General features: G+C 34.4%; 1 protein-coding gene and 1 long non-coding RNA gene across 2 annotated transcripts in view; one reads left to right on the top strand and one right to left on the bottom strand.

Moving 5' to 3' along the window:
- Positions 1 to 27,508, bottom strand: part of ADAMTS19 (ADAM metallopeptidase with thrombospondin type 1 motif 19) — a gene marked incomplete at its 5' end in the record, with an annotated part of 291,838 nt that overhangs the window by 162,808 nt on the left and 101,522 nt on the right. The window contains one exon of the mRNA XM_082380775.1: positions 25,887 to 25,930. Within this exon, the coding sequence (XP_082236901.1) occupies positions 25,887 to 25,930 (44 nt within the window). The remainder of the gene's footprint in view (positions 1 to 25,886; positions 25,931 to 27,508) is intronic.
- Positions 1 to 27,508, top strand: part of LOC309623705 — a 393,796-nt gene that overhangs the window by 269,819 nt on the left and 96,469 nt on the right. The gene's annotated exons all lie outside the window — the stretch shown is intronic.

Genomic DNA, 27,508 nt, shown 5'->3' with positions numbered 1-27,508 from the left:
TTTAAAAAATGTTCTGCGACATAAAGATGTACGTAGGATATTATGGGAGAATAACTTACAAAAGACACTGAATAGGGGAAATCAAAGCAGGAAAGGCTTTTAGAGAGGGAAATAGCTTGGCGGTATCATTGAGTGGGCAGAGGTGAGCCAGGGAAAGGAAGTGGAAGTTGGGGGGTAGAATTCCTGAACAAAGGACTGATCAGGGAAAAGCGTAAAAAAATGCTTATGAGCTGATGTTACTGACAGAGGGACGCTTATGTTCCTTAAATGTGCAGGCCCTGTAGTACATCCCTGCATCAACACTGTATTTGGTACATTCTCAGTAAGGGGTACTTTAAAGGAAATGCATAGAAAGACTAATATAAAATGTGATTCAATGCAGGGCCTTAAATAAAAAATATAATTTAGAAGAATCAAATGTATTTCATCCACAAATTTGAAAAAAAATTTATAATATTTTAATAATGATGCCCAGATAATGTAAAACCCACTTAACAATTACATTCAAATTGGGCCTTGAACATATTTTAAAACAATAACTTGCTTTACTAGTTTGCTAATTGTCTGCCTCTGTTCCATTAAAAGACAAGATGATGATCTAGGACTATAAAAGTACAGTTATATAAGTTATACATCTAATATCAGTATAGTTATAATAGTAATTAAAAATAGACTTCCAGATCCTCTTAAATGTTTAAGTAACCTATAACATTCTTAACAGTACAGTTTCTATGAATACTAAGAAAAAAAGTGACTTCTAATGACAACAAAAACGGTATTAGTTTAATGAAAAGTACGGTGAAACTCTGTGGTCAAATAAGGCAGAATATTGTTTAGACATTAAAATATTGTTTTTATGTTCTCATGTCACGTAGAATGAGACTCCTTTTCTGAAAAACACATAGAGATGCCAAATAATATGTAATATACAAATTTTTGAATGTATAGCTAAGGTTGAAGTAAAAACAATTCTCAGGTACAGGAATGAAGCTTAAAAAAATTCAATCTGGAGTGATAAGATCATGAGTTAATGCTGTCAGAGCCTGGGTATCATATAAGATACAAGTCTTATTAAATAATGGGCGTGGTTTCAAAATATCTGCAGTGACAGGTATTAGTGAGTAAGGAACTGAGATCCATACACAAATCAGAAAGCCTGGAATAGCTGCTGTTAATGACTTTCAAACATACTTGAAAATAACTTTAAAAATCCATATGCAGGAAAGCAGCAAGGAACTCTGGCTCAAAATAAATTCTGGGTATGCTAGAAAAGACTCGATAAACGAATCAAAACTCCAAGCCACCATCATACATAGGTGTGAAGCCACAAGAATACTAAACCATGAATGTAATGTACAAATGGATCCTACAATTTGGGGATCATACAAGGATTAGGGATTTCCTTGTCAGTTAAGTAAAAATAAATGAAATATCACTATGATATCATCTCAGTAAACATAAAATTCCCACAGGAAAGCTGACTTAAGATTAGCTCACAAATAAAAATTACAAACCAAGTAAAGAAAAGGTTCACTGTGAGAGGGAAGTTACCTCTACATAAAAACTAGAGATTAAATGATGAAATAAAGGCATTTTTAACATAAAGATAGGGAGCTTGAAATCCACATTCACTGGGCCACCACAAACCAAATGCATCTTTTTGTAAATGAGAGAAAGAAACCCCTTCCTAATGATACTTTATATTAAAATATTGGTGTAGATAATGCTGTGATAAAGATAGGAGTGCTTATATCTTTTTGAATTAGTGTTTTCATTCTTCAGATAAATATCCAGAAAAGGAATAGCTATATCTAGTCTTAATTTTTTAACCACTGTCCATACTGTTTTCCATAGCGGCTACAAATTATTTACAAGAATCAAGATATGGAAATAACATAAGTGCCCATCAATGGATGAATGAATAAAGAAGATGTGGTACATACATACAGTATAATACTTTTCAGCCACTAAAAAAGGATGAAATCTTGCTATTTGCAACAATGTGGTTGGACCTTGAAGGAATTATGCTAAGTGAAATATGCAGATGAAGAAAGACAAACACCATATGATTTCACTCATGTGTAATATAAATGAACAAAAACAAAATAAATAAACAAACCAAACCAAATAAAAACACAAAGATACAGAGAACAGAGTAGTGGTTACCAAAGGGGAAGGGGCAGGGGGGAGGGCAAAATAGGTAAAGGGGTTCAAATGCATGGTGACAGATGAAAACTAAACTTTTGATTGTAAGCATGCTACAGCATACACAGAAGTCAAAATATAATGCACACATGAAACATATAATGTTATAAACCAATGTTACTTCAATACATTAAAAAATTAATAAGAAAAAATTATTGGTGTAAAGAAATGTTAAAGAATTTTCTTCAAACAGAAGGAAAAATCCCAGAATCAACATGGAAATACAGAGGAAAAAAAGAATACCAGAAAGAGTAACTATATGAGCAACTGTAAATAAATATCAAATACACAAAACACTAATTTTAATGTCTTCCAATTTTAAAATACAGAGAACTAAAATACATGCAACAACATATAGTGGGGGGATAAATGGAGTTCAAGTGTTCAAAAGTTCTAGCAATATTAGGAAAGTAGTAAAAGGATACATGTCGTAACACATAGGGTAATTTCAAAAGAATAGTAAAATAATATATAATCAACAGTTTTAAATATAGAAAATGGCACACAAATATTAGATTTACTTATATAAAAAAGCAAGAACAGAGAGAAAAAGAAAAAGAAATAAAATTAAAAATGAAACAAATAGAAAGCTCACATTTTATACCAGAAATTTCATTAAAAAAAAAAGACTAACTATGCTAAATTCATACTAAGATTATAGAACTGCATAATAAAAATAAACCACAACTCTACTCTGCTTACAAGAGATACATACACTTTAAATATAAGGATATAGATAAGTTAAAAGTAAAAGAATAGAAAATGATGTAATATGTAAACATTAACCAAAACAGATCAGGGGTAATAATATAAATACTACAAATGTACAAAATTATAGCAAATTGTTTAAGCCACAAGCATCAGGAGAGATAAAGGGATTTTTGTTTTATGATAAAAGGGTTACTACAATAAGGAGATTTCACAACTTTTATCTGTAGGCTCAAAATACAGAAAGCAAAAATGAACAGCATTAAGAGGAGAAATGGACAAATCCATAATTAAACTGGGAGACTTTAACATGTCTCTTAATCGCTGATAGAACAACCATAAAAAAATTCACTAAGGACATATCAGATCAGAACAATAAATTAGCAAGTCTGTCTTAACTGACCTAATAGAACAATGCACCTGACAACAAAATTCACATTCTTTTTAAGTGTATATGGTACTTTTACAAAAATTGACCATTTACTGAGTATTGGGGAAAAAAAACTCAAGGAATTTCAAAAGTGGAAATATTCCAAAGTATGTTCACTGGCTACAATGTAAATAATCGAAATAAAGGACTAAAAAGATAACCAGAAAAGCCCAAACTGTCTAGACACAAAACGATACACTTCTAAGTAGTCCACAAGAGAAAGAAATTATAATGGAAATTAGAAAATACAATTTCCATTATAATGGAAATTAGAAAATACTTTAAACTCAAAAATGTGTGAGCTGAAATGACAGCACTTAGGAAAATTCATAGTGTATATCAGAAAAAAGAGACTGAAAATCAATGGTTAAAATTCTTCCCAGAAGATGGGAAAAGAAGAGGGCATTAAAGCTTAAAAAAATAGAAGGAAATAATAAAGAGGAAAATCAACGAACAATAATACAAATGTAAGAGAAAATTGGCAAAAATTGATACATACCTAATAAACTGATTAAGAATAAAAGAGATACAAGTACAAACCACCAGCACCAAAAGTGAATAAGGAAATGTCTCTACAATTCCTAAAGACATCAAGGTAATATATAAAATAGTATGCTAATAAATTTTACAATTTATCAAAGTTGTCACAAGAAGAAACACAAAATCTAAAATTTCCTATAATAATCTCCTTTATTGACTGCACTCCAGCTACACTGGCTTTTTTTGCAGTGGAGGGAGGTCATCAAATGAGTCAAGGATGTTTCCACCTCAAGACCTCTTCACTGGCTTTTCACTTGTCTGGAACATTCTCTACCTAGATCTCTCTTCTGAACTTCCTCAAATTTTTGAAAATATTGTAACCAAGGAGGACCCTACGGAGCCTTTCTGGGAGAGACCCCTCCCCCCATGTCCTTTGCCTGCCTCTTGTCTGTAGAAAACCTATAGTCTCCCAGACCTCCCCTGAGGTACAAAAGCCTGGTTTAAGAATTAATAATGGATAAATTAGGAGTTTGGGATTAACTTACGCCAAAAAAAAAAAAAAAAAAGAATTAATGATTGAAAGGATGTGAACATGTAGTGAGCAAAGTAGCAGTTGGATCAGGAGGAGCTGTAACAATTTAAACAGCAAGTCAGCCATACAGCAGTCACAGAATTTTTAGTTCCTCCCTGAAGTATATAGATGACAGTATCTGATACACATTCCTGAGTTGTTTTACAGATACTAAAGCCCCCACCAAATGGAAGAAGTTAACTACATGATAACCATGAGCACGTAGCCCTCAGTCCAGCTGGAGCCTGAGGATTCATAATGTTAACCCCTGTGGCACCACTCTATTACCTCACCATCAACCAATCAGAGAACTGTACACAAGCTGATCACATCCCCTGCAACTCCTCTCCCTCACCTTGCCTTTCAAAATGATTCCCTGCAACCCATCAGAGAGTTTGAGTTTTTTGAGCATTAGCTGCTCTGAACATCTTGTCTGGCAGCTAAATACAATTAACGCTGCACTTTCTTCACCACGACCTGGCTGGCGTCAGTAGATTGGCTTTACTGCACACAGGCGAATGGACCCAGGCTTGGTTCCGTAACAGTATCACTTTTTTCAGTAAGGCATTTCTTGATCACCAAATTATAATTATAAAGATCCTTATCCCCACCCTGGCATTCCCAGATTATCTCTTACTTAGATCTACTATTTTTTTCTGTTTCATTTTCATTTCATTTTTTAATGCCTCATTTCATTTTTATTTTTTTACTATATCAATTAATCTAATTATTTACTATGGCTATTGACCATCTCTCCTTTAGAATGTAACCACCACAAGGGCAGGAAAGTACTGAGAAATCAAGTACTTGTTCACTCCCAATGTGTAGACCATGTTTTGTATAGTACAGTGATAATAAATTTTGAGGTGTACCAACATGCATTTCTCTTTTGTATTTCCACATAGGTGATGTCTTCCTAGTCATCTAAAGGCTTTGCTCTGATGGCAGGTGGGAAGGGATAAGGATTAGTGGTATTCTTTTGGAACTCTGGCGGATGTGGATTGGGAAACAACAGGCCAATACAGGGTGGCTCAAATAGAGAATAAAGGAAAATACTGTGTGACTAGGTGGAGATAAGGACTGAGCTATCATTCCTGAGCCTACTTGGACTCTCGCTGCCAAGGAGGCCAGAGGGGTGGATGGTTTAACGTAGGGGACCTATAGATGACATAGCGGAAGTTCAGCAATATCTTCAGCAGCCGTACGAGATGGAAGGGTAGGGCTGGGGTGGGTGGGAAGATAAAGAGTGGGTGAAGAGAGCTGGATAGAAAGGCTACAGAGCCCTGAGATGAATATCCTTTTGTTGAACCCACCAGCTACATTCCTGGGAGCAAAGTCCAGCAGTGTGCTCTGCTGCCATGTAGACTAAGGAATTCACTGCAAAGACGCAAAGACCTAAGGTCTCAGAGGGCAGAGAAAGAATGGTGGTTTCTGACCTATAGCCCAACACCCAGGCTACTTGGAGAGAATCAAATGAGAGGTTGGGGGATTATGTGAAAACAACAAAAACAAAAACAAGGTAGATGAATAAAGTAATTTAAATAGAAAAAAAAATTAATTGACAAGTTTACATTTTCACTGTCTTGGAATCAAATGAAGTAGGAACTTCATGTGAAAGATTTAATACATTGTAAGAAGCTAGATGCAACATTTTCTTTGCTTAATTTACCTTTTGACCTTGTTATGTGTATTGAGACCAAATTAACTACAGATGGGAATATACATGTTAAAAAAATTTGTATTATATTTTTAATGGGTTTCTGAAGGAAAATAAAACAGTAAATAATCACTCATTTATTACCCAAAGGTGCACTGGAGGTATCTAAGAGCAGTGCACTAAGTGCACCAGATAGTGTATATACACCACTTGAAATCTTTGGCAAGCTTTTATATGAAAAATTAATACGGTGCAGGAAGAAGATGAAAGATGGTTCAGGTAAGTGTTTAGGAAAAATAGTGAAAGAAAGGGAGTCCAGAGGGAGAGTGGCATGTAGGGTGAGCAGCGGTGGCCAATTCCTAACTTCTGCCCTTCTGAGAGATAAAGAGGACTTCATGGTTAAGGACACATCCAAAATAGATTTTGTTGGTGCTTTTGTTGTTTTTACCCTTCCTTAAGGTTTATAATAAACCACACCACTAAGCTGACCCACCTTCTCCCCACATTAGGGTAATGAGAAGGACTACTTTTGTATGGAAAGCAGAACAATTGAGAAAATTTATGCCTGCAGGCTAGTTTTGTGCTCCTGCTATTGTATTCTAGATTTATTCTACTTCACATCCACTTTTCATCTCTCTTCAGAAAATTTAAGGGCGGGTTATTGGATGGCTTTAGAAGTTAAGCTCTTAAATCCTCAGAGAGTTTAAATGAAGCCAGACTCCAATGTACATTATTGTGGTTTTGATATGTCATTAATATATCATTAATAATATATACCATCCGAAATTCTTAATTTAGATTTCAGTGAAACTCTGAAAATATAAATCTAGTGGCGCATTCAAAAAGCCATATGTGGTAGATTACACATCTAACCCTTGTAAATCAGTAATGAGAACTTTACTGTGCAGTCGACCACAAACATGGCTGAAAACTGGTCTTCTCATTGCTATGTTAATTTTAAAAACGATAAATCAGAGTTCTTAGGCTTTATATATAACTTTGCTCATAAGCAAAAAAAAAACTAGGTTTAATGATTTCATCTGCCTTGGAGATTAAAAAACTGTCATGACTTTAAAAAAGAGGTAAGATGAAACACAGTTAAAGATTTTTGTGAAGTAAGTTTAAGGATACAGCTGGAAAAATTTTAAAGTGTTCTGATTGCATATAAATCAGGAATTTTGGCTAACGCATTTTTATAATGTCATAACGTAATCATATCCTGAAGGCATTAATCAGGGACAATTAAAACTAAAAATATCATGCTACTAAAAAGCTGTATAAATTGCTTTTTTAGTATACTAGTAAAATCAATGACAGCATGCCTTTATGTATGACTACAAACCAACTCAAACTTCGAAACAGTTTGACACATTTTTTTTCACCTTGCCAAATTTTAATCATTTTGTTACTGTTCATAACTTGCTTTCTACTCAGTATGATCAGTGTTTTTCATTCAAGTGAAGGAAATAAATAATTCTATAAACTGGAGAAATCTAAAGAATATAATTATAATTACAACACAATTACAAATACCTGATATTCTTAAATCTCAACTACCAATATTTAAAATATTAAGTTTAATATAGTGCTTTGACATAATCCATCAAATAAAACATATGTGTACTTAGGGACAAGTGGTTCCAACTCTAGGTGCCATTTTTAAGATCACTTTTTTTTAGGTCTATACACTGAGGCAGTTGATAGTAAACAAGATGGTGAAAATTTTTCTCAAAAACGATTTTGTGTTTTCTAAAATCTTGATTGAAATTCAATAATAAATTTTTCATGACCTGTTTTCTGTATTAAGTATACATAAAAAAGGCAAAATGCAAAGGATAAAATCTTAGGAATTGCGGCTCTATGTCAAGTACTCTAGGGTTTGAGTCCAAGCCTCGAAGTTTAGCTTTGTGATCATGGTAAAGTTAGTTCTGTTTTCTAAGCCTCAGTTTTCCCAACAGTAAAATTGAGAAATCAGTCATTTTTCTTAGGAATGCTAATTAATTTAGATAACATATTTTAAGCATATGATGGCCTATCTGAAACATGTTAACCATTAACCATTAAACTTAGCTTTCTTATTTGTAAAATGAGGTAACAATCCTTTATGATAGAGAACTCTTGAAAGGTTAAAGGAGGTGACATAATAAAAAAATCTACGGCACAGAATAGATGCTTAACAAGTATTAACGGTTCACTGACAATGCTGTATAAGTGTATAGTGAGCACAAGCTGTACTTCCAGATGCTTATAGTGAGAACAACTCTTAAAAACTACAAGGAGGACCTCGGGGAGTTTTTTAAATTAAGATGGTTTTTGTTTCCCAAAGTTATACTCAGCATATTTTAACATTCATACAGTGTTTAATAGCACCATTAAAATATTTTCTAATATAAACAATATTCTAATTAAATTAAAGCTTTAAGAGTAAAGGATCTTGAGAAGAAAAATATCTTAAGAATAACCACTTTTCATAATAATTCCTTAAGAATAATGTATCCCAGTCTTATCCCTACAACATGTCTTGCCAAAATAGAAATATTAAGTGTCTGATTTATGTTCTGGCCAGTGTCTAATAAGATATACACTAGTAGCCAAGAACCAAAACAAGATAAGCTCAGCCTTGCTTTTATTATAAACCAAGGAAAGGTATGATTTTCCTATCAAGAATTCATTTCTATTCAGAAATACATAGACTGAGCACCTGGGACGCTCAATCACTATACTAGATGCTGAGGACACAGACAAGTATTGAGGAAGATCTTTGACCACAAAGAGATTAGAAGGAGAGGGAGTGAATGGAATGCAAGTTATAAGAAAAGTATTCTGAAGTCCACCAGGTTCATGCATGGTAGAGTGAGAGACGATCCAGGAAGTCAAAAGTGTACATTAATCAGGGTTCTGATGAATGGGTAGAGTCTGAACAGCAATAAAGGGAGGAAGAACAACAAAGAAATAGCCTTCTATTTGGAAATTCTAAAACAATACATTTTAACACACTAAAATCTGCAAAAATTATCAGCCTTTAAAGAAGCTCTTTTGGTTATAAACTAGTCTTTCTTCATGTGAGAATGCCCTTATTTCACCTCCATCTTCACTGACAATCCTTTCTTTCAGTAGCTCAAAAAGGTGTGCTATCCTTCTGGCTTGTATGGTTTGCCATGAGAATTTACTGTTGTTAGAATCACCGTTCCCCTAAAAATAACAGGTTGTTTTTCCATGTCATTTTTTCTTTGTCTGTAGCTCTCAGTTTTGATTATGATATCTCTGGCTTCAAGTATTTCTTGTTTGGAGTTTACTTGCCTTCTTGAATCTGATGATTTAAATCTTTTGCCAAATTTGAGAAGTCTTCAGTCATATTTCTTCTCTCCTTTTGTCGACTTCTGGAACCCATGACAACTGCTTTGATTTTTCCCACAGATCCCTGAGACTCTGTTCATATTTTTCCTAATCTTCTTTTCTCTGTGGTGTTCATATTAAATACTTTCTTCTGATCTATCGTTAAGTTCACTGACTTTTTCCTCTGTCATCTCTATTCTATTCAGTATATCCAGAGAAATTTTTATTTTGGTTTTTCTTTCCTTAATTCTAATATTTACATTTGGGTTTTCTTTATATATTCTATTTATTTGCTGAAACTTTCTATCCTTCCATTCATTTCAGGAATGCTTGCACTTACTAGTTGGGATATCTTTATAATTGATATTTTGGTCTTTGTCAGATAATTCCAAAATCTTTGCCATTTCAGAGTGGGAATCTGTTGAGTGTATTTTCCCATGCAAATTGAGATGTTCTTATGTCTTTACAGAGGGTATAATTTTGTATTGTATCCTAGACATTTTGAAGAATATATTAGAACACTCTCAGTCTTACTTAAATCTTACAAAGAATGCTGACTCTTTTTTTTTTTTTTTTTTTTTTTTTTTAGCATAAAATCAACCTAGTTGGGTTCAGGATGTACGTTCCAAACTTTCAAAGCTTCTATGAGCTTTCAGTTTCATTGTCAAATTTTCACTGTCAATTTTCAAATTGATATTCAAATCGATCCTATGTGTTTGTCACCAAGGGACCAGTCTGGGACCGAGGTAGTTCAATGGCTTAGTAGCTCATTTCTCAAAGAAATTTTAGGGTCATATTCACACATACACAACTTGGAGTTGAGCAAAGGAGTTGATAAACAATTTTATGGGGTTACTTTCTCTAGCTCCTCCCTCTCCATTATCTCTCTGGTACCTTCCATGTCCCTGTGGTTCTCATTTCAGTCCTGCTTCCAGAAAGTTTGGGCTCTAGTTATCTCACTAAGCCGTGTACTTTTTATGACTGTATCTGCTTCTAGGTCTGAGTAATAGGAGGACAGAGACAAAAAGCAATGGCGTTTACCTTGCCCATTTGGAATAAAAGCTCTGCAGATCAGAGAGGAAGGTTCACCTCAGATTTTTATGACTCCTACTGCTGCCACTGTTGTCCCCACTGCCACTATCACAGGATTGCTTGGCAGACAGGCCAGGAGAGAATGTAGAAACTTTTCTTAAAGGGGGGATTTCCCCTGCTTTCTCTAAGCATTAAGGGACCTTTCTCTTCCTTGATTTAAACTAGAGGTATTCCCTAGAGCTTCTCTATATACATGCCCTAATAACCACTTTCAAGTTTGGGCTATGCTGAGTCCAGGAGAGAGAGAGAAAAATAATAAACTCACTGCTGGTTTGGTGGTACTTCAAATTCTTGTCTTCTTCCCAATCTGCATGCTACTATTTACTTTTTAAAATCCTCAAATAGCTGTTCCATTCTCCCATGTTTAATAGCTGCATTAAATGAAAGAGAAGGGTGGAGTGTGTTTACTCCAGTGTACCTTAAACTAGATAGTACCTTAAACAGATAGTTTCTTCTCTGCAAAAAACAAAAAAAAACCCCAGTAAAAACCAGCATCTTGTAATTTAAAGATAATTACCAATGGAATTTTATTATTTTTACAATGCAAATGAAGCATCTCAATAATCTCAATATTTTCTAGGGTCATTACCATTCCAACCACTTAAAGACCAGAACTGGGGAGACTATGGCAAACGCAAAGTGACAACTTTGCTGCATCACTAGATTATTTAAGTATTAAAGACGTAAACCTTTGTAATATCTGGAAAAGCACTTTCTTCTGTATGAGTTTATACAGTTTCTGCATTTTTGCCATGTAATAATTGATAATACTCTATATACTGTAACAGAAGTGACCTACTAACCATATGCATTAAAATAACACAGGTTACCTTAATATTATTACATACTAATAACTAAACAAAAAGAAAAAAATGATGTATAAGGTATCAATTTTCTTCAATACTCTTATTGAAGAAAATTAATGATACAGAAAAATTTTTACTGTGATCAAGACAGGATCTTCTGATCATAAAAAGATTATTAAAATTTGATGATAGATGATATGCAGATTTTTTAAAAAGTACTAAGACTTCTCAAAACTTAGGAGACATGTACCAATACGTTTATGCTTGAAAGTCATGATAATCTAACTGTGGAGAGAAAGCTGGCTCAGAATAAAAGGAAGACAAATGGGATTTTTTTTTAAGTTACCTAGGCAAGAATAACAAAAGAATAGCAAGAAGGAAAAGATTTAAAAGAATGTGTAAATAGTTTCATTTAGTCACTATTCTATCCTTAGCATCTAGAACCTAATACACTTTGGGGCACAGAGTAGGTGCTCCAAAATATTAGAGAAAATTGAATAAATGAAAAAAATAAAGAGGGAGACAGAGAAGTGGAAGGAAGATCATCTGAAATCAATCAATAAAAATTGAGTAAGAAGGACAAATAAAGAAGCACAGATCATATAATCTTCTAAGTATGTTTCCAGACCTTTCAGATATCAGCATTTAGAACATGATGAGGATTATCATCCTTTTTTTTTTTTTTATCATCCTTTTTATATCTGATATATCTGAGACTCAGACCATTATAATGTACCAATAGCCAATGCTTTGTGGCTATCTGGATTGAAGAAAAGCAAGGTTGAGAAATATGGTGTGAAACCAGCTTCCAATATATGCAGCAAATTCTCATATGTTGATTTCTAGTAAGTTTAATTATTATTACTGGGGGATTAAATAATTAAATATCTAAGTTACCAAAATAATAGTTATAGCTTAAGATTTCTGAAATACGTACTTTTTAATGTATAATTTGTAATTCTGACTAATATGTAAAACTATGTCTCAAACATGTTCATTAATAATAGAGTGACGATACAGCTATTTTGCCTGGGGCATCCGTTTTATGCTTTTGTCCAAGCATAATTACTAATGATGCCTCCTTTAACTTTTCAAAGTGTCTTAGTGTGAATTATTACCAATAGATGAAATTACAGGTCTTTATATTGCAAAGCTAGAGTCATGCCCTGGCCCAGTCTGACTGCCTTGGGTTTTCTTATTTTCTTCACTGGAGGCCTGAAGATTGGTGCATTTTCTTATATTCCATGCTGGTACCACCCAATTTACCTCCTTTGACACCAGTTTTCCCCACCCCTTTTTTCCTGCTCCACAGGGCAAGTGTTCAGATCCATATCATATTAGTGTGCTTTTGTTCATCACTAATGAGACAAGGGAAAAGAAATATTACATGTGGAGAACTTGCAAAGATTATAGGAATGTAGTAAATCCTTACAAAATCCTCTTGAAATGCTATCACTTTTCTACTGTCCCATCGGGTATGATAAGTGAAAATCTCTTTGAATCTCTCCCTTAACTTCTATTCTTTAACAAACATTTTCTTTTTTCTTATTCTGCTTTCCCACAGGGCCATAAACTGTATTTTCATCTAAGATGGCCTCATTTTCTTTCAGTTTATAAACCCCCAATTGATGTATAATAATATACATCCTTTAGTCTGAATGCATTAGTTTCCTATTGCTGCATAACAAATTACTTAAGTAATGCAGTGACTGAAAGTAACCCCCCATTTATTACTGCACAGTTCTACAGGTCAGAAGTCTGGGACGGCTTAACTCTGCTGAGGGTCTCACAAGGCCAAAATTAAGACGTCATCCAGGCTGGACTCTTACCTAAAGGCTCTGGGGAAGTACTGGCTTCCAAACGCATTGAGGGTGCTGGCACAATTCAGTTCCTTGCCTCTGTTTTTTGAAGGGAGATTGTTAAGGTTAGATCTCCATATCTCAAGTTTAACGGAGGGACTGTAATTACATCTGCAAAATCCCTTCCAGCAGAGCAGTACCTAGATTAGTGATTGAATGAATAACCAGGGTACAGGAATCTTAGGAGTGTCATCTTTAGTATTCTGTCTACCACACTGAATATATTCCATTTGCATTTCTCAGAACATCTACATTAAAAACTGAGCAGCACTTCATGAAAACCTATCTCACACAAATATGATGACTTGTGGGTACCTGAACCTGGCACTCGTTTATATAAAATTATTTACATTTAATGCTGATGCATTCTTTAAGATATTTGATAATCTCTAAATTATATGTCCCACTAGACTGAATGGGCAAGAACCCCCAATATCATCCCTAATAAATGTATCTGAACTCCCTTGAAGACTTAATTACAGTACCAATTCATTTAGAAAGATTTATATAATAAAGGTTAACTTCATTGTTTGCCTAGCCCAAAGAATTACAAGTTTCAAAATATTGAACATTAAACTAATATGATTTTTTTGGTAGAAAAAATATAGTTCTAACCAAAAGGGTATTAAAGTAGAGAGATGATCTCAGTAATTTCTTTAAGTATTTTCAGTCTCTGAAATTCTCTGTTCTTTAGGTACCACAATGCAAGAGAAAATGCCATGACTGCTGTTTAATGAAAATTAAGCTACTTGACAGAAATTGGCTTGACCTCTTCTCCCTATCCAATAAAAATGGTTACTTCTGCTAAAATGTGGTTTGGAGAACATACTGGTGTTTGGAAAGGGAAGTGTCTGGAGATTCTCACATGTACACTGTTAACATAAAAGGGTTATTTAAGTATGTTTTAGTCTCTGAACATATTTCTTATTTGGCAGTTGCTTCATAGGTGGCCTGTATGCCTGTTTGACAATTTGCATGTACAGAAAATCAGAATTATTCAGAAGTGCACAGAAGAATAAACCATCATCCCAACCTGATGAAAGACACAAGGTTTATTAATAATGATGAAGCAATAGAACGCAGGGAGGGTTAAAGCATCCCTGAATTGGAAATCTGGTGGTAAAGAATGCACAGCTTCTCCTATCAACATGTATTAAAAAATATTCATAGCTGGAAACTCATACTGATCCAACACGTACCTTTGCCAACTCTAAGTATCTACCAATTTTCTATACTATAAAGTCCTTAAAAGGTTTCATGAAACACACACACACGTGAACAATGACTATCACCATTGATTATCAATCACTGCCAGGTTACGGCAGAATTTCACAGAGTGTTCTGCAGAATCCTGGGCTTCCGTAACACCTCTTCAGTGAGTCTCCTAAGATCTTTTGAAGAGACCCACAGAGTCAAAACTGTCAACATTTGCACTGATGGTGCAAAAGCAATGGGAGGTAAAACTGCCTTCACTGTCAGTCATTTTATTTTTCACTGATATTCACTCCCAGGGGGAAAATGGCAATTTCACTTTGATATGTCCTAGATGAAGCAGTAATATGTATTAATTTTATTAAATCTGAACTCCTGAGTATATGTATTTTTTAATATTTTATGTAACAGAAAGGAAGCATGGATAAAGCATTTCTGCCACAGACTAAAAAAACATGTTGTCTCTAAGAAAAGTACTGTGAGATTGTTTGAATTCTGAGCTGAACTCCTTGTGCTTTTCGTTGAACACCATTTTTACTTGAAAGAATGTCTGACAGACAAACAAAGGTTATTCAGATTTGAGAATATGGCTGACACCCAAAAATGAACAAAGTGAATCTGTCACTCCAAGGAAACCAACTGATGGTAGGTTTGTTTTTTGGGGTTTTTTTGCCAATAATAAAATTCAAGCTTTCAACTAAAATTAGAATATTGGGAAACTTTCATCTGCTACTGTACACTTGGAAGCTTCCCAAAACTTAAGGAATTTTTCTGATGAGACAGATGGTGATACTGACAAATATGATTTATATATATATATTGTATAGTGAAATGTGTCAACATATAGAAGATCTGCCTAATACAGTGAACCAATATTTTCCAACTGACCAATCAATGATTCTCTAAAATGCTATCCATAGTTAAAACATCCACTTAAAGTGTGAGATACACCAACAGATATTAATGTAACGGAGTATAAATGATTACTGATATGCATTCAGAGTCTACATTGTTACAATCCACTAACCACTAAGACAATACCACTGAGTTTTAGTATACTTTCAATAAGAATATTCACAATAATCTGAAAATACTCATCCAATTTCCAACTACACATCTTTACGAGGTCAGATTTTCCTCATACACTTAAAGCAAAATAACAAATACCAACACCTTACATGCAGAAGCAGATATAAGATCCCTGCTGTCTTCTACGAGCCAGATATAAAGAGATTTGCAAAAATATAAAACAAATTCATGACTTCTCACTGCTGTTTGTTTTTAACACCAATTCTCCAAATCAGTGCCAGTGCGAGAAGTGGACTTATGTGACCAAGTGTAACTGTAGCATGTATAAGAATATATACAATAATGCTTTAAAAGTTTTTTCTTGGACTTCCACTTCTAGCATACAAATGCTGGAATAAAAATAGCAAAAAATCTTCTTAAATGCAAGGCTCTGTATACCAGTGAGGAAAATACTCCCATGAGCCTAAAGAAAAAGAAAGGAGAAATGCAGAGTTTGGAACTGGCACTAATGTGCTTGGCTGCCTGTGGGCACTTGCCAAACTAAAATCCAAAGGTATTCAGCTTTAGCCACCACACTGAGACAAAGACAGCACCTGTCAACCAAATTGGAAAGGAAGATGTAAAACTGTCCTTATTTGCAGATGACATGCTATTAGATATAGAAAACCCTAAAGACCTCATCAAAACACTATTAGAACTAGTAAATGAATTCAGTAAAGTTGCAGGATACAAAATTAACATACAGAAATCTGTTGTATTTATATACACTAATAACAAACTATCAGAAAGAGAAATGAAGAAAACAATCCTATTTACAATCTCACCAGAAAGAATAAAATAACTAGAAGCAAATTTAACCAAAGAGGTGAAAGATCTGTACTCTGAAAACTACAAGACATTGAGGAATGATATTGAAGATGATACAAACAAACGGAAAGATATACTGTGCTCATGGATTGGAAGAATATTATTAAAATGTCCACACTACCCAAAGCAATCTACAGAGTTAATAGAATCCCTATCAAAATGCCCATAGCATTTTTCACAGAACTAGAACAAACAGTCCGAAAATTTATATGAAACCACAAAAGACCCTGAATAGCCACAGCAATCTTAAGAAAGAAGAGCAAAGCTGGAGGTTTCACACGGCCTGATTTCAAACTATATTACAAAGCTATAGTAATCAAAACAGTATGGTACTGGCATAAAAACAGATACATAGATCAATGAAACAGAATAGAGAGCCCAGGTAGATCACATTAAAAAGAGTTCAGACTGATAGCTGATTTCTCAACAGCAACAATGGATGCCAGAAGGCAGGTGAACTAGATCTACGATGTGCTGAAACAAAACAAAACAAAACAATGTACCCAGAATATTAGGCTTCTACACTCAGTTAAAATACCTCTCAAGAATGAGAATGAAATTAAAACATTTTAAGCCTAACAAAACTTTAAAGGCTTGCGACCAGCACATCTTTCCTAAAGGAAATTCTAATTCTAATATCATTTCAGTCAGCAAGAGAAAATGGTCAGAAGAAAGATCTGAGTTGTAAGAAAGAATGAAGAACTAATAAAATTATAAATATGTGAGCAAGGCTAATTAAGCACTGTCTACAGAAAACCATAACAACATCTTGTGAGTTTTAAAAATTAAATGAAATTCTTAAAAATGATAATACCTTACAATCAAGGCAGGGTGTGTGAAGTGTTCTAAGCACCATGTATTCCTGAGAGAGAGAAACAAGCTTAACTTTAGACTTTGATAACTTATGTTTTCATGTTTACATTTCTAGGGTAAATGTATCTTCTCAGGCTCACCTGCTGAATTCTCATCCTCTAACTGAAAATGAAAATGTTGAAATTCTTCAAAGTTTGAGGCTTTATACCTTATCACCTCTATGCTCTCCCACCAGGTGATATTTTCCAGTTAAACACGACACATACACACTGTGGTTTGTTCATTCATCAAACACTGATCAATTAATGTACTCTTGATTGATGACTACTAATGTTCTGTTACATGTCTTTAGTGCACATAGGATTATCTTAGGTATATGCTTAAGAATGGAATTAATGGTCACAGGTTATATATATGACAGTTTTAGTAGATACTGCCAAACGTTTTCTAGAGTGGTTATACCAATTTATGTTCCTTCCAGAAGCATAAAAGTGTTCCATAGATTCACATTCTTCCCGCCACTTGATAATGTCAGACTTTTAATTTTATCAGTCTCATTGGTAGAAATCTTCTAATCTGAATGTGTATTTCCCTTATTACTAATGAGGTTGATACCTTTTCGTTTTAAAAAAATTCACCCTTGATGTATTCTCTTCTAAAAATGGTGGTTAACGTTTTTGCCCTACATTAGTACCCCTCTTATCCATCAGGGATATGTTCTAGACACCCAGTGGATGCCTGAAATCACAAATAGTACCAAACCCTATATATACTGTTTTTCCCTATACATATGTACCTATGATAAGGTTTAATTTATAAATTAGGCACTGTAACACATTAACAATAATAAGAACAATTATAACAATACCCTGTAATAAAACTTATGAACATGTGATCTCTCTCTCTCTCAAACATCTCATTGCACAAATTTAATGCGTTTTCCATCTTAACTAAGCTTTTATTATGCTCTGTGGCCATAACTTTAGCAGCTTGAGGTGCGACAGCAAAACAAGTATGAATTTTTTCCTTCTTCACAATTTCATGGATACAAGACTTGTTCTTACTGGAGATCTTAGCAACCTCAGCATATGATTTCTTTCTGTTCTTATCAAGTCCAGAACTTTCACCTTTTCACTTAAAGGAAGCACTTAATGGCTTCTCTTTGGCATATCCATATTGGCAGCATCACAACTCTTGTGCTTTGGGGTTGGTTATTAAGTGAAATGAGGGTTACTTGAACACAGGCACCACAATACTTCAGCAGTCGACCTGATAACCAAGCTGGCTAATAAGTGGCTAACACTGGAGGAAGGAATGATTGAGGTCCCAGGTGGGACAGAACAAGGTGGTGGGAGATTTCATCACGCTACTCAGAATGGTGCGCAGTTTGAAACTTCCAAATTGTTTATTTCTGATATTTTCCATTTATTATTTCAGACCTTGGATGCCTGAAGTAACTGAAACCGCAGAAAGCGAAACCTCGGATAAGGGGGACACTGTATTTAGCATGTCTATCTGCTTGTTTATTTCTTACTGATTTAGGGAAGTTGGGGGTTTTTTTTGTTTTTTTTTAATTTATTTTTGGCTGTGTTGGGTCTTTGTAGCTGCGTACAGGCTTTCTCTAGTTGCGGTGAGCAGGGGCTACTCTTTGTTTTGGTGCCCAGGCTTCTCATTGCGGTGGCTTCTCTTGTTGCAGAGCACGGGCTCTATAGAGTGTGGGTTTCAGTAGTTGTGGCGCATGGGCTCAGCAGTTGTGGCTCGCAGGCTCAGTAGTTGTAGTTCACGGGCTCTGGAGCGCAGGTTCAGTAGTTGTGGCACACAGGCTTATTTGCTCTGCGGCATGTGGGATCTTCCCGGACCAGGGCTCAAATCCGTGTCCCCTGCATTGGCAGGCAGATTCTTAACAACTGCGCCACCAGAGAAGTCCCAGAGAAGTTGTTTTTATACTCTGGGTTCTGATACTTTGTTGGTTACATGTGTTGCAATTATTATAGAACACTAATTCCAAGATTCACATTATTTCACATTGTGATACATCTTAAAATAACGTCTTACAATTAGAATTCATCATATTTTTTCTTTAGAAAAAAGAAACGTAAAATAATGGCATATCTTAAAATTAATGACAATGAAGGCACCTTAAAAAATCCATGAGATATGGTGTGTTCTCCCTGAGAGAAGCTTGGTTTCTTCCTCTACTGTCAATATGATATCTTATGATAGAACTTTTCAATATAAATATAGTTGAATTCATTAAGCATTTCCTTCATGATTAACATTTTTTGTGTCCTTTTTCAGAAATTTGTCTCTACCTCAAAAATAAAATTATATTTTTATATTTTCTTTTCTAAATTAAAAAAATTTAAACCATATGGAATTCGTTTCAACTTTTTTCCATCCGAATGTCTATCTTAATATCATGTTCCTCCTTTTCCAGTGTTCATTTCCCAAATATGTGCAACTGCATTGTCCTATTTATTATAGACCATATCTTGATACCTAATAGAGAAGATTTCCTCTCCATATTCTTTCTTCACTAGTCTCTTGGCAATTCTTAGGCCTATGCTCCTCCATATAACATTTAGAATCAGCCTTTCAATTTTCCTCCAAAATTCGTTAAAATTTTTAAAGAAATATGTTGTAGCAACAGATCAATTTGAGGGAAATAGATATTTGCATCATCTTTAGTCTTTCAGACCGTAAATACACTTTATCTTTTCATTGAGTCAGGTCTTCTTCACTGAACTTCAAGATAGCTCAATAATTTTCTCCATATGTTTTAGATATTTGTTATTATATTATATATTCCAAATAATTTTATTTTTTGTGTATTTTTTAATATATTTCAAAGAATTTTTAAATAAAATGTGTCACTGCCAATTGCTGGCATATAAAATGCCATTGGTTATTCAATATTGATTTGCTATCTAACCACCTAACTCTTCCATTAATTTAAACAATTAATTCCATATTCTCTATTTTTTTCAATGTAGACAATCATGACGTCCACATCATTTTAAGGCCTAAAAGTTCCAATGCACCATTGAACAGAAATAGTGAAAATAGAGTCCTGTCCTTGTTTCTGATTTCAAAAGGGATGCTTTTAATGCTCCACTATTTAAAAAAATACATTCATATATTTTTTGTAAATATCTTTAACCTGGTTAATAAAGTTCCTACTCTGTCCTATTTTGCCAAGAGTTTTGAATTGCCTGAAAGATATTTTCTTTATCCATTGTGATGATCATATGGTTTTTATCTTTAATTGGATTACAGAGTTACATTTTAAGATTTTCTAATGTTAAACTACCCCTGTATTTCCAGAATAAATCTCAAATAAAATAACCCTACTTGGTTATTTAAAAAATACATTGTGAGATAATATCTGCTAATATTTGATTTAGAATTCTTTCTTTTATTTCCTGAGTGAGAATGGCTTATTATTTTTCCTTCTTACACTGTCTGCTTTAGAATATGGTAAGAAATTTATATGGTTTGAATTCACCTTTTTCTATTCTCTAAAATAGCTTGTATAATATTGGAATGATCTGTTTTCTGGAATTTTAGTAGAAATCATCTGTGAAGTCATCAGGGTTTGGCATTTTCTTGGAAAGATTTTAAAGGACTGATTAGATTTCGTAGATTGTTACTGGATGATATAGGTTCTTTTTTTGTCTAGTCTCTCAGCTAGAAATGGCCAACTGTAATTAATCATGTTTGTTAGCATAGCCCCAGTTCGTTGCTCCTTATATATATTTATATAACAGATCCAAATTTTAGTGTTTTATCTAATCCCAAACCCTTCACCAGTTCTTAAAACTACTGAGACAGAATTTTTGAACCCACAGTCTAAAGATTTAAGAATACCATGTTTCCTTACTCCTTCTCCGTAAGTTATGGGAGGGAGTAATTAATTATTGGAAAGTATATTGCTTTTCTATGGTTGCTGTTATCAAAAATATCACAAATTTAGTGGCTTAAAACACCCAAACTTGTTATCTTACAATTCTCTACATTAGAAGTTTGACCCAGCTCCCACTGGCTAAAATCAATGTATCATGAGGCTGCCTGTGCTCCCTCTGAAGGCTCTAGTGGAGAATCTGTTTCCTTGCTTTTTCCATGTTCTAGATATTTCTTCACCTGGGGCTCCCTGACTCCATCCTCAAAACCAGTAATGATAAGTTGAATCCTTCTCACATCACATCTCTCTGTGCCTTTCTTCAGTAATCATATCCCTCTCCAGCTCTGAGCTTTTCTGCCTCCCTCTCCCCCTTTTGAGGACACTTGTGATTACATTGGGCATACCAGACTTCCTAGGATAATCTCCCTATTTTAAAGTCAGTTGACTAGGAGCCTTAGTTCCACCTGCAAACTTCATTTCTCTTTGCTATGTAACCTAACATATTCCCAGGTTCCAGGTCCATTAGGACATGAACATCTTCGGGGCCCATTATTCTGCCTGCCACAGAAAGTAAGGCAACTTCATGAGCAATACCAGTAGTAATAGTTGGGACTTACATCTGGAATTATACTTTATTTCTCTTTCAATTTAAGGATAGCACCATAGTTCATCCAAACCTAAGGTTAAAAAACTTTGACTGAAACTATGACACAATTCTAATAGGCCACTGATTACAAAATTAATCTCAATTTCAGGAATGTTAAAAGGTGAACACACATATGTTTGAGAATTGGTATTTTGCTGATTAAAACATTTAATAGCATTTTTTTCATCCCAGTATCTATATACCTACCTACTAATCTGCCTAACTAAAACAAGAGGAAAGAATGTGCTTGAGTAGGTAGTAAAACAACTTTTACTTTTTACCCTCTAAACAGCTTTTCAAAAATAAGCTTAATAAATAAGTATAACTTATCAACTGAAACATTTATTTATTATAATCCATAGCACTGAAACAGCCCGGCTCATTTAAAATGCACATATCTTTTGCATCAGTAAACAAGCAAAATATCCTATTGTTTCAAATTTTAAATGCTGGTAAGTAAAGGTACTTCCAAGCTTATATTTGCTATTTCTTTATATACTTTAATATACACAATTTCATTCTAAAACTTCATTCAAAGATATTTTTCTCACCTTCAGATTTCTAGTTGTATTGTCCTCGATTAACAAATGCATCATATTATAAAGGAAAGCTGCCTCTCATTATAGTAAGATCTGAGGCAGAGGTTAGCACCATGTGGCATTTACTAACAGTGATGCTGGACATATGTGCAAATTCTCTGCAGGGAGTAAAAGGATGTGATAGAAACTAGTGCCTACTGAGTGCCAATTAAAAACTCTCTGCCTTTGTGAGATCAATAACATAGGCTCTATTTTATAGGTGAGCAATTCAAACTTTCAAGGTGTTAAATAATGTGTCCACATTCATGTAGGTAATAAATAGCAGAGCACTGATTTAAATCTAGATGTCTGACTTCAAAATTGATGTTCTGCTCTGTTTCAGCGTTTCCTTCATCTGTAAAGCAGTAATGATAACAAAACTAGAGAGTTTCAGAAAATAAATGAGAAAATGTCCATGAAAGTGTTGCTCAAGTTACAATGTGCAGTATAAGTATTACATTGCTTTTAAAATATAGGCATTTCTCTCCATTTACAATTCAAATTAATAACCTAAATTCAAAGCTTTTAACTGCTGTCTTTCCCCTCTCACTACACGTAGGAGAGTAGGGGAAATTTTCATGGTAAAGTAACCATTCAGGCCCATATTATCCAAACTAATAAATACTAAATCCACTTCTTTCCTCTCTCCTTCCTCTCTTTCAGTATTTTCACTATAGTATCCAACGTGAAATGGACTGACTTCACATAAGAAATAGATAAAAGAAGAAAGAAGGGATACATGAACTTAAGCATCTGACAAAAAAACAACCCATAATATTACATGAGGAGATTTAAAAATGTGTGTCAATAGATATTCAATTGATTTAAGCTCTAAATCTCTTCTGTTTTGTTATGCTAGAGACTGAGAGCTGTTAAGATGACCAGTAGGCTACACATGCTTATTTAATTTGGGGGACAAATCACAGAGCAGTTTATCAGCACTCTCCTAATAAGAGTGGATATTATTAATATTGCCCCATATTCTTCTTCTCTTATAAAAGAGTACATGAGTATCAGGGAAGATCTATGCCTTAGGCTGCAAGCTACAGAAATGAAAACTTTAAATTGGCTTAAATAATAAGGATATTTATTGGCTTACACATTCAGAAGCCTAAAGGTTAGACTGGGTCCAAGGTGTGGAGGATGCCGTAATTCAACAATGTCATTGAGGATAAAGGCACCCTGCATCTCTCCATTCTGCAGTGTATGAATTCAGATTCATCTGAAGGCTAGTTTCCTTTGTGATTATAGTAATCATGGTTGCATCCTTCCTTGTTTACACGCAGTGGGGACAGACATGACCAAGCTTCAACCATGAAAAATGTTTCTTTCTTCAGCTTCACAAGGCAGACATAGGTTACAGGTCGCATGTCCTAACCATAGCAATGCCATATGCTGACTGGTTTAGGCCTGAGGTCCTGAAACGATCCCTTTGATAGGCCTGGACGAATCATGACCCAACTGTAGAGGAGTATCCTTTTCTACCTGGCATCACGGCTGCACAGTGGTGGATGCATGAGTGATAGGGTGGCAACCGCCATGCCTATTTCACACAGATGTCTTTATAAATCTTACCAATGTGTTATGTCTCTAGGCATAAGCATGGTTCGTGTGAAAAGATTTTTTTTGTGGGGACAGGGATTGGGATAAAGAGACTACTCTTCTGATTTGGTTGTTAGAGGTTTTCATTTAATGTCCCCTAAAGAAATATCTCAGATTTTTACTCTGCTCAAGACTAAATATGAAAAAAGATGCTTGTCTCATATTTGGGATGAGAAAAAGAAATGCCACAAGATACAGAGGGGAAAACTAGGATTTAGTGATGCCAGAGAAGACCTTGAGAATCTAAGCACTCAGAAACACAGAGAGATCTCAGAAAGGACATTGGACCTTCCACATCCTATGCTATAATATTTAAAACTAGTTTTTATCAAGCTCTTAATGGACAAGATGAACAGAGCTGGGGATGGATTACACCACTTTGCTACCGAACCATACATATTCTAATTATACTAATAATTCCAAATATACCAAGCTACCTCATTATTCAAATATGCTTCAACCCAGAAAATGTTTCACAGCATGAATATGCATGCTATTTCCAATTAGCAGATTTAGCAAGATATAAAACATAGTCACAGTCAAAAAGAAATTGGTTCGCCTCACATCAGTAACTGCCTTCTTAGTCCACGAGTCCATGCTGTAAAGAGGTGGTGAGAGTCCATAGTTATGGAAGATACTGCCCGAGTTGCTGATTTCTCTCAGATGCTCTACTAAGGCAAGAAGTTGATCTGTCTATATTGAGAAGGCTTTAGGGGCAACATAGTTGTTTAAGTAGAGGAAAAGGTAATTATTTTGGGACAAGCTTTATTGGTAATCAAATGCTTCCATGGTTAGGTTGATTAAAGCTATATATCAAGATTTAATTTCTGAAGATTCAGGCAAGAAGACAACAAAACTGCAGGAAGCAAGTTAGTTAACATTAGGAAGATCATCCCTAAATCAATTCAGCTTTTCCTTAGGTGTCCAGCTCATTTTATTCTTACAGTCCCTTCTAAATCAAACATTCCTTTGATTCCATCATCATCTGCTTCATACTATTATAACTATTTTCCACTTATTATCTCAGATTTAGTCATCTGAGGAGGCTGGTGAGAACGTAAGTTAACAGAACTAGTTAGAATTACTTTTTTAAGCACCAGTGGTGCTTAATTTATTCTGTTTTTGCTACTTTTTTATTGTTCGCCTCACAAGGAATAAATAACACTTCAACGATGGTTAAGTTAAAATACTCACTACACTATATTAATGAACCCCACATGACACATCAAAACCAGATCATGACTCTTAACTGCACCTTACCAATAACCCAATACTAATACCTTATTAAAACTATACAGGGACTTCCCTGGTGGTCCAGTGGTTAAGACTCCACGTTTCCAGTGCAGGGGGCGCGGGTTCGATCCCTGGTCGGGGAACTAAGATCCCACATGCCACGCAGCGCGGCCCAAAAATAAAAAAACAAAAGACACTATACATATATATAGTGTCTTAAGACTAAACATATATATAAACAGTTATATAATTTTATCTATCTACAGTTTTAGCTATCTATCTTTTTAGATAGGTAAATTTATATACATGCATTTATATTAGCATTAATGTGGCATTTTCTCAAAATTAAGAACTGTGGTTCATGGATTCTACTGGCTACATGGTTACATTTTAGGGATTTTAGATATCCAGGACAAAATATAGAAAATTTGCTACTTCATGTACAGAAAATCCTCATTTGTTGGGCAAATTAGATGGACTTTCTTTCACAGTCTGCAAAGAACTTCAAATGTATAACTCAAAAACAAATCCATTAGCCTGAAAAAGGTCAATCCTACTGACATTAACATATTGTGCCTCAGTTTATGAATAAAATGTAATTTTATTGAATCCATGGGTATATTTCTGGGGGAAATATATAGTACATACAAGTACTATATATATAGTACATACATGTCTTCAGGCTGTTTCATTAATAACTGAAGTGGTGACAAACATATAGGTTGAAAACATATATCACTGACATTCTAAAAGTGTTTCATTCAAACTAGCACTTTCAAATAATTTTCTATATTTAAACAAATGGTGTGTTCAAGTTCCCCAGGTCTCCTCCAAACTGTAAAAATTTTTATGTACACTTACCAACAGTATCACATGGTTCATCTTTGTGTACACAGAAATCTTTCCTAGAAAGAAAAATAGAAAATATTGTTTCTTCCACAGAGTATGTGACTCATTTTTAATAGTTATAATGAATAATTGACCCATACTCTTTATCTCCAAGAATTTAATAAAACTGAAAATAAGATTAACTGATTTTTAATTCTAAGAAAATGTGAGAATTAAATTGTTATGATAATTTTTACCTGATACAATCCTGAAACATTGTGTCCTATTTCATATACAATATTTCATAAAAATTCCATCTTGTTTTGAATTTTATAGTATTTCATTTTTTTATTACAAGAAAAATATCTGGTATAAGGACATGGTTTTCTGTTTGAAAAATACTGTTAAGATCCCTACTTCACATGACATAAAAATAATTTCCAGATTGAAGATTTAAATGTAAGAAATACAATTTAAAACAACATAATATTTTATATCTTAAGATTGGCAACAGACTGATAATTTTAATAAAGGCATGAGGAAATTAGTATTTTTACATAGGTGGGATATTACCGTGAATAAAATTCTATAATTTTCTCTTTATTTAACTACCATATCTTGGAGAGCATTCCCTAACTAGTTATGAGCTTTAAAGGGAAACTATATGAAAGCAGAACTTTTTATCTACCTTTTACTAGCTTTGTGACCTTAGGGAATTTACTTAACCTTCTTGTGCCTCAGTCACTTCACCTAAAAAATAGAGGTAATAATGATATCTATTTACCACATAGATTTATTGTACAGCTTAGATTATTTAACATGTATAAAACATTTAAAACATAGGTTTTCTGTGTGGTTTGAATGAGTTAACACATACAAGGCATTTAAAACAATGCCAGGCACATAGAAAGCTCTCAAGTCAGTTGATGTTTTTGCTGTTTTTTTGTTGTTGCTGTTGCTTCTATTCCTGTGCCATAATTTAAGCAATTTCTTAGTAATGAGTATTTAGGTTCTATAGAATTTTTACTATTAGAAACAATACAACAATTTGTGTGTGAAGGAGAAAGGAAAAAACTATTTTTATTCCTCTATTATAGCCATCTGAATGCCATTCCGAAATGAAAAATAACTTTAATTTTTAAAATTTAATTTAATTTATTTATTTATTTATGGCTACATTGGGTCTTCGTTGCTGCGCACGGGCTTTCTCTAGTTGTGGCGTGTGGTCTTCTCATTGCGGTGGCTTCTCTTGTTATGGAGCACGGGCTCTAGGCACACGGGCTTTAGTAGTTGTGGCTCTCAGGCTCAGTAGTTGTGGCTCGTGGGCTCTAGAGCGCAGGCTCAGTAACTGTGGCACACGGGTTTAGTTGCTCCGCGGCATGTGGGATCTTCCCAGACCAGGGCTCGAACCCGTGTCCCCTGCATTGGCAGGCGGATTCTTAACCACCGTGCCACCAGGGAAGCCCCAAAAAATAACTTTAAAAATTAAGTGTAACACTCCTTTCAATGTCCCCAGTGACATCTACATTGGTAATTACAATGGTTAGTTTTCAATTCATATCTTGCTTGGCTCATCCAGCAGAATCCATGACTCTATGCATAGTTTTATAAATATTCTGTGCATGTTTAAAATGTATATTCTCTAATAGTTTGGA

This window comes from Balaenoptera borealis (genome assembly GCF_965194805.1).
Source record: "Balaenoptera borealis genome assembly, chromosome: 2".
In the NCBI taxonomy this organism is placed as follows: domain Eukaryota; kingdom Metazoa; phylum Chordata; class Mammalia; order Artiodactyla; family Balaenopteridae; genus Balaenoptera; species Balaenoptera borealis.
Note: the sequence above shows the minus strand (reverse complement) of the source record. Positions and strands in the feature narration are given on the sequence as shown.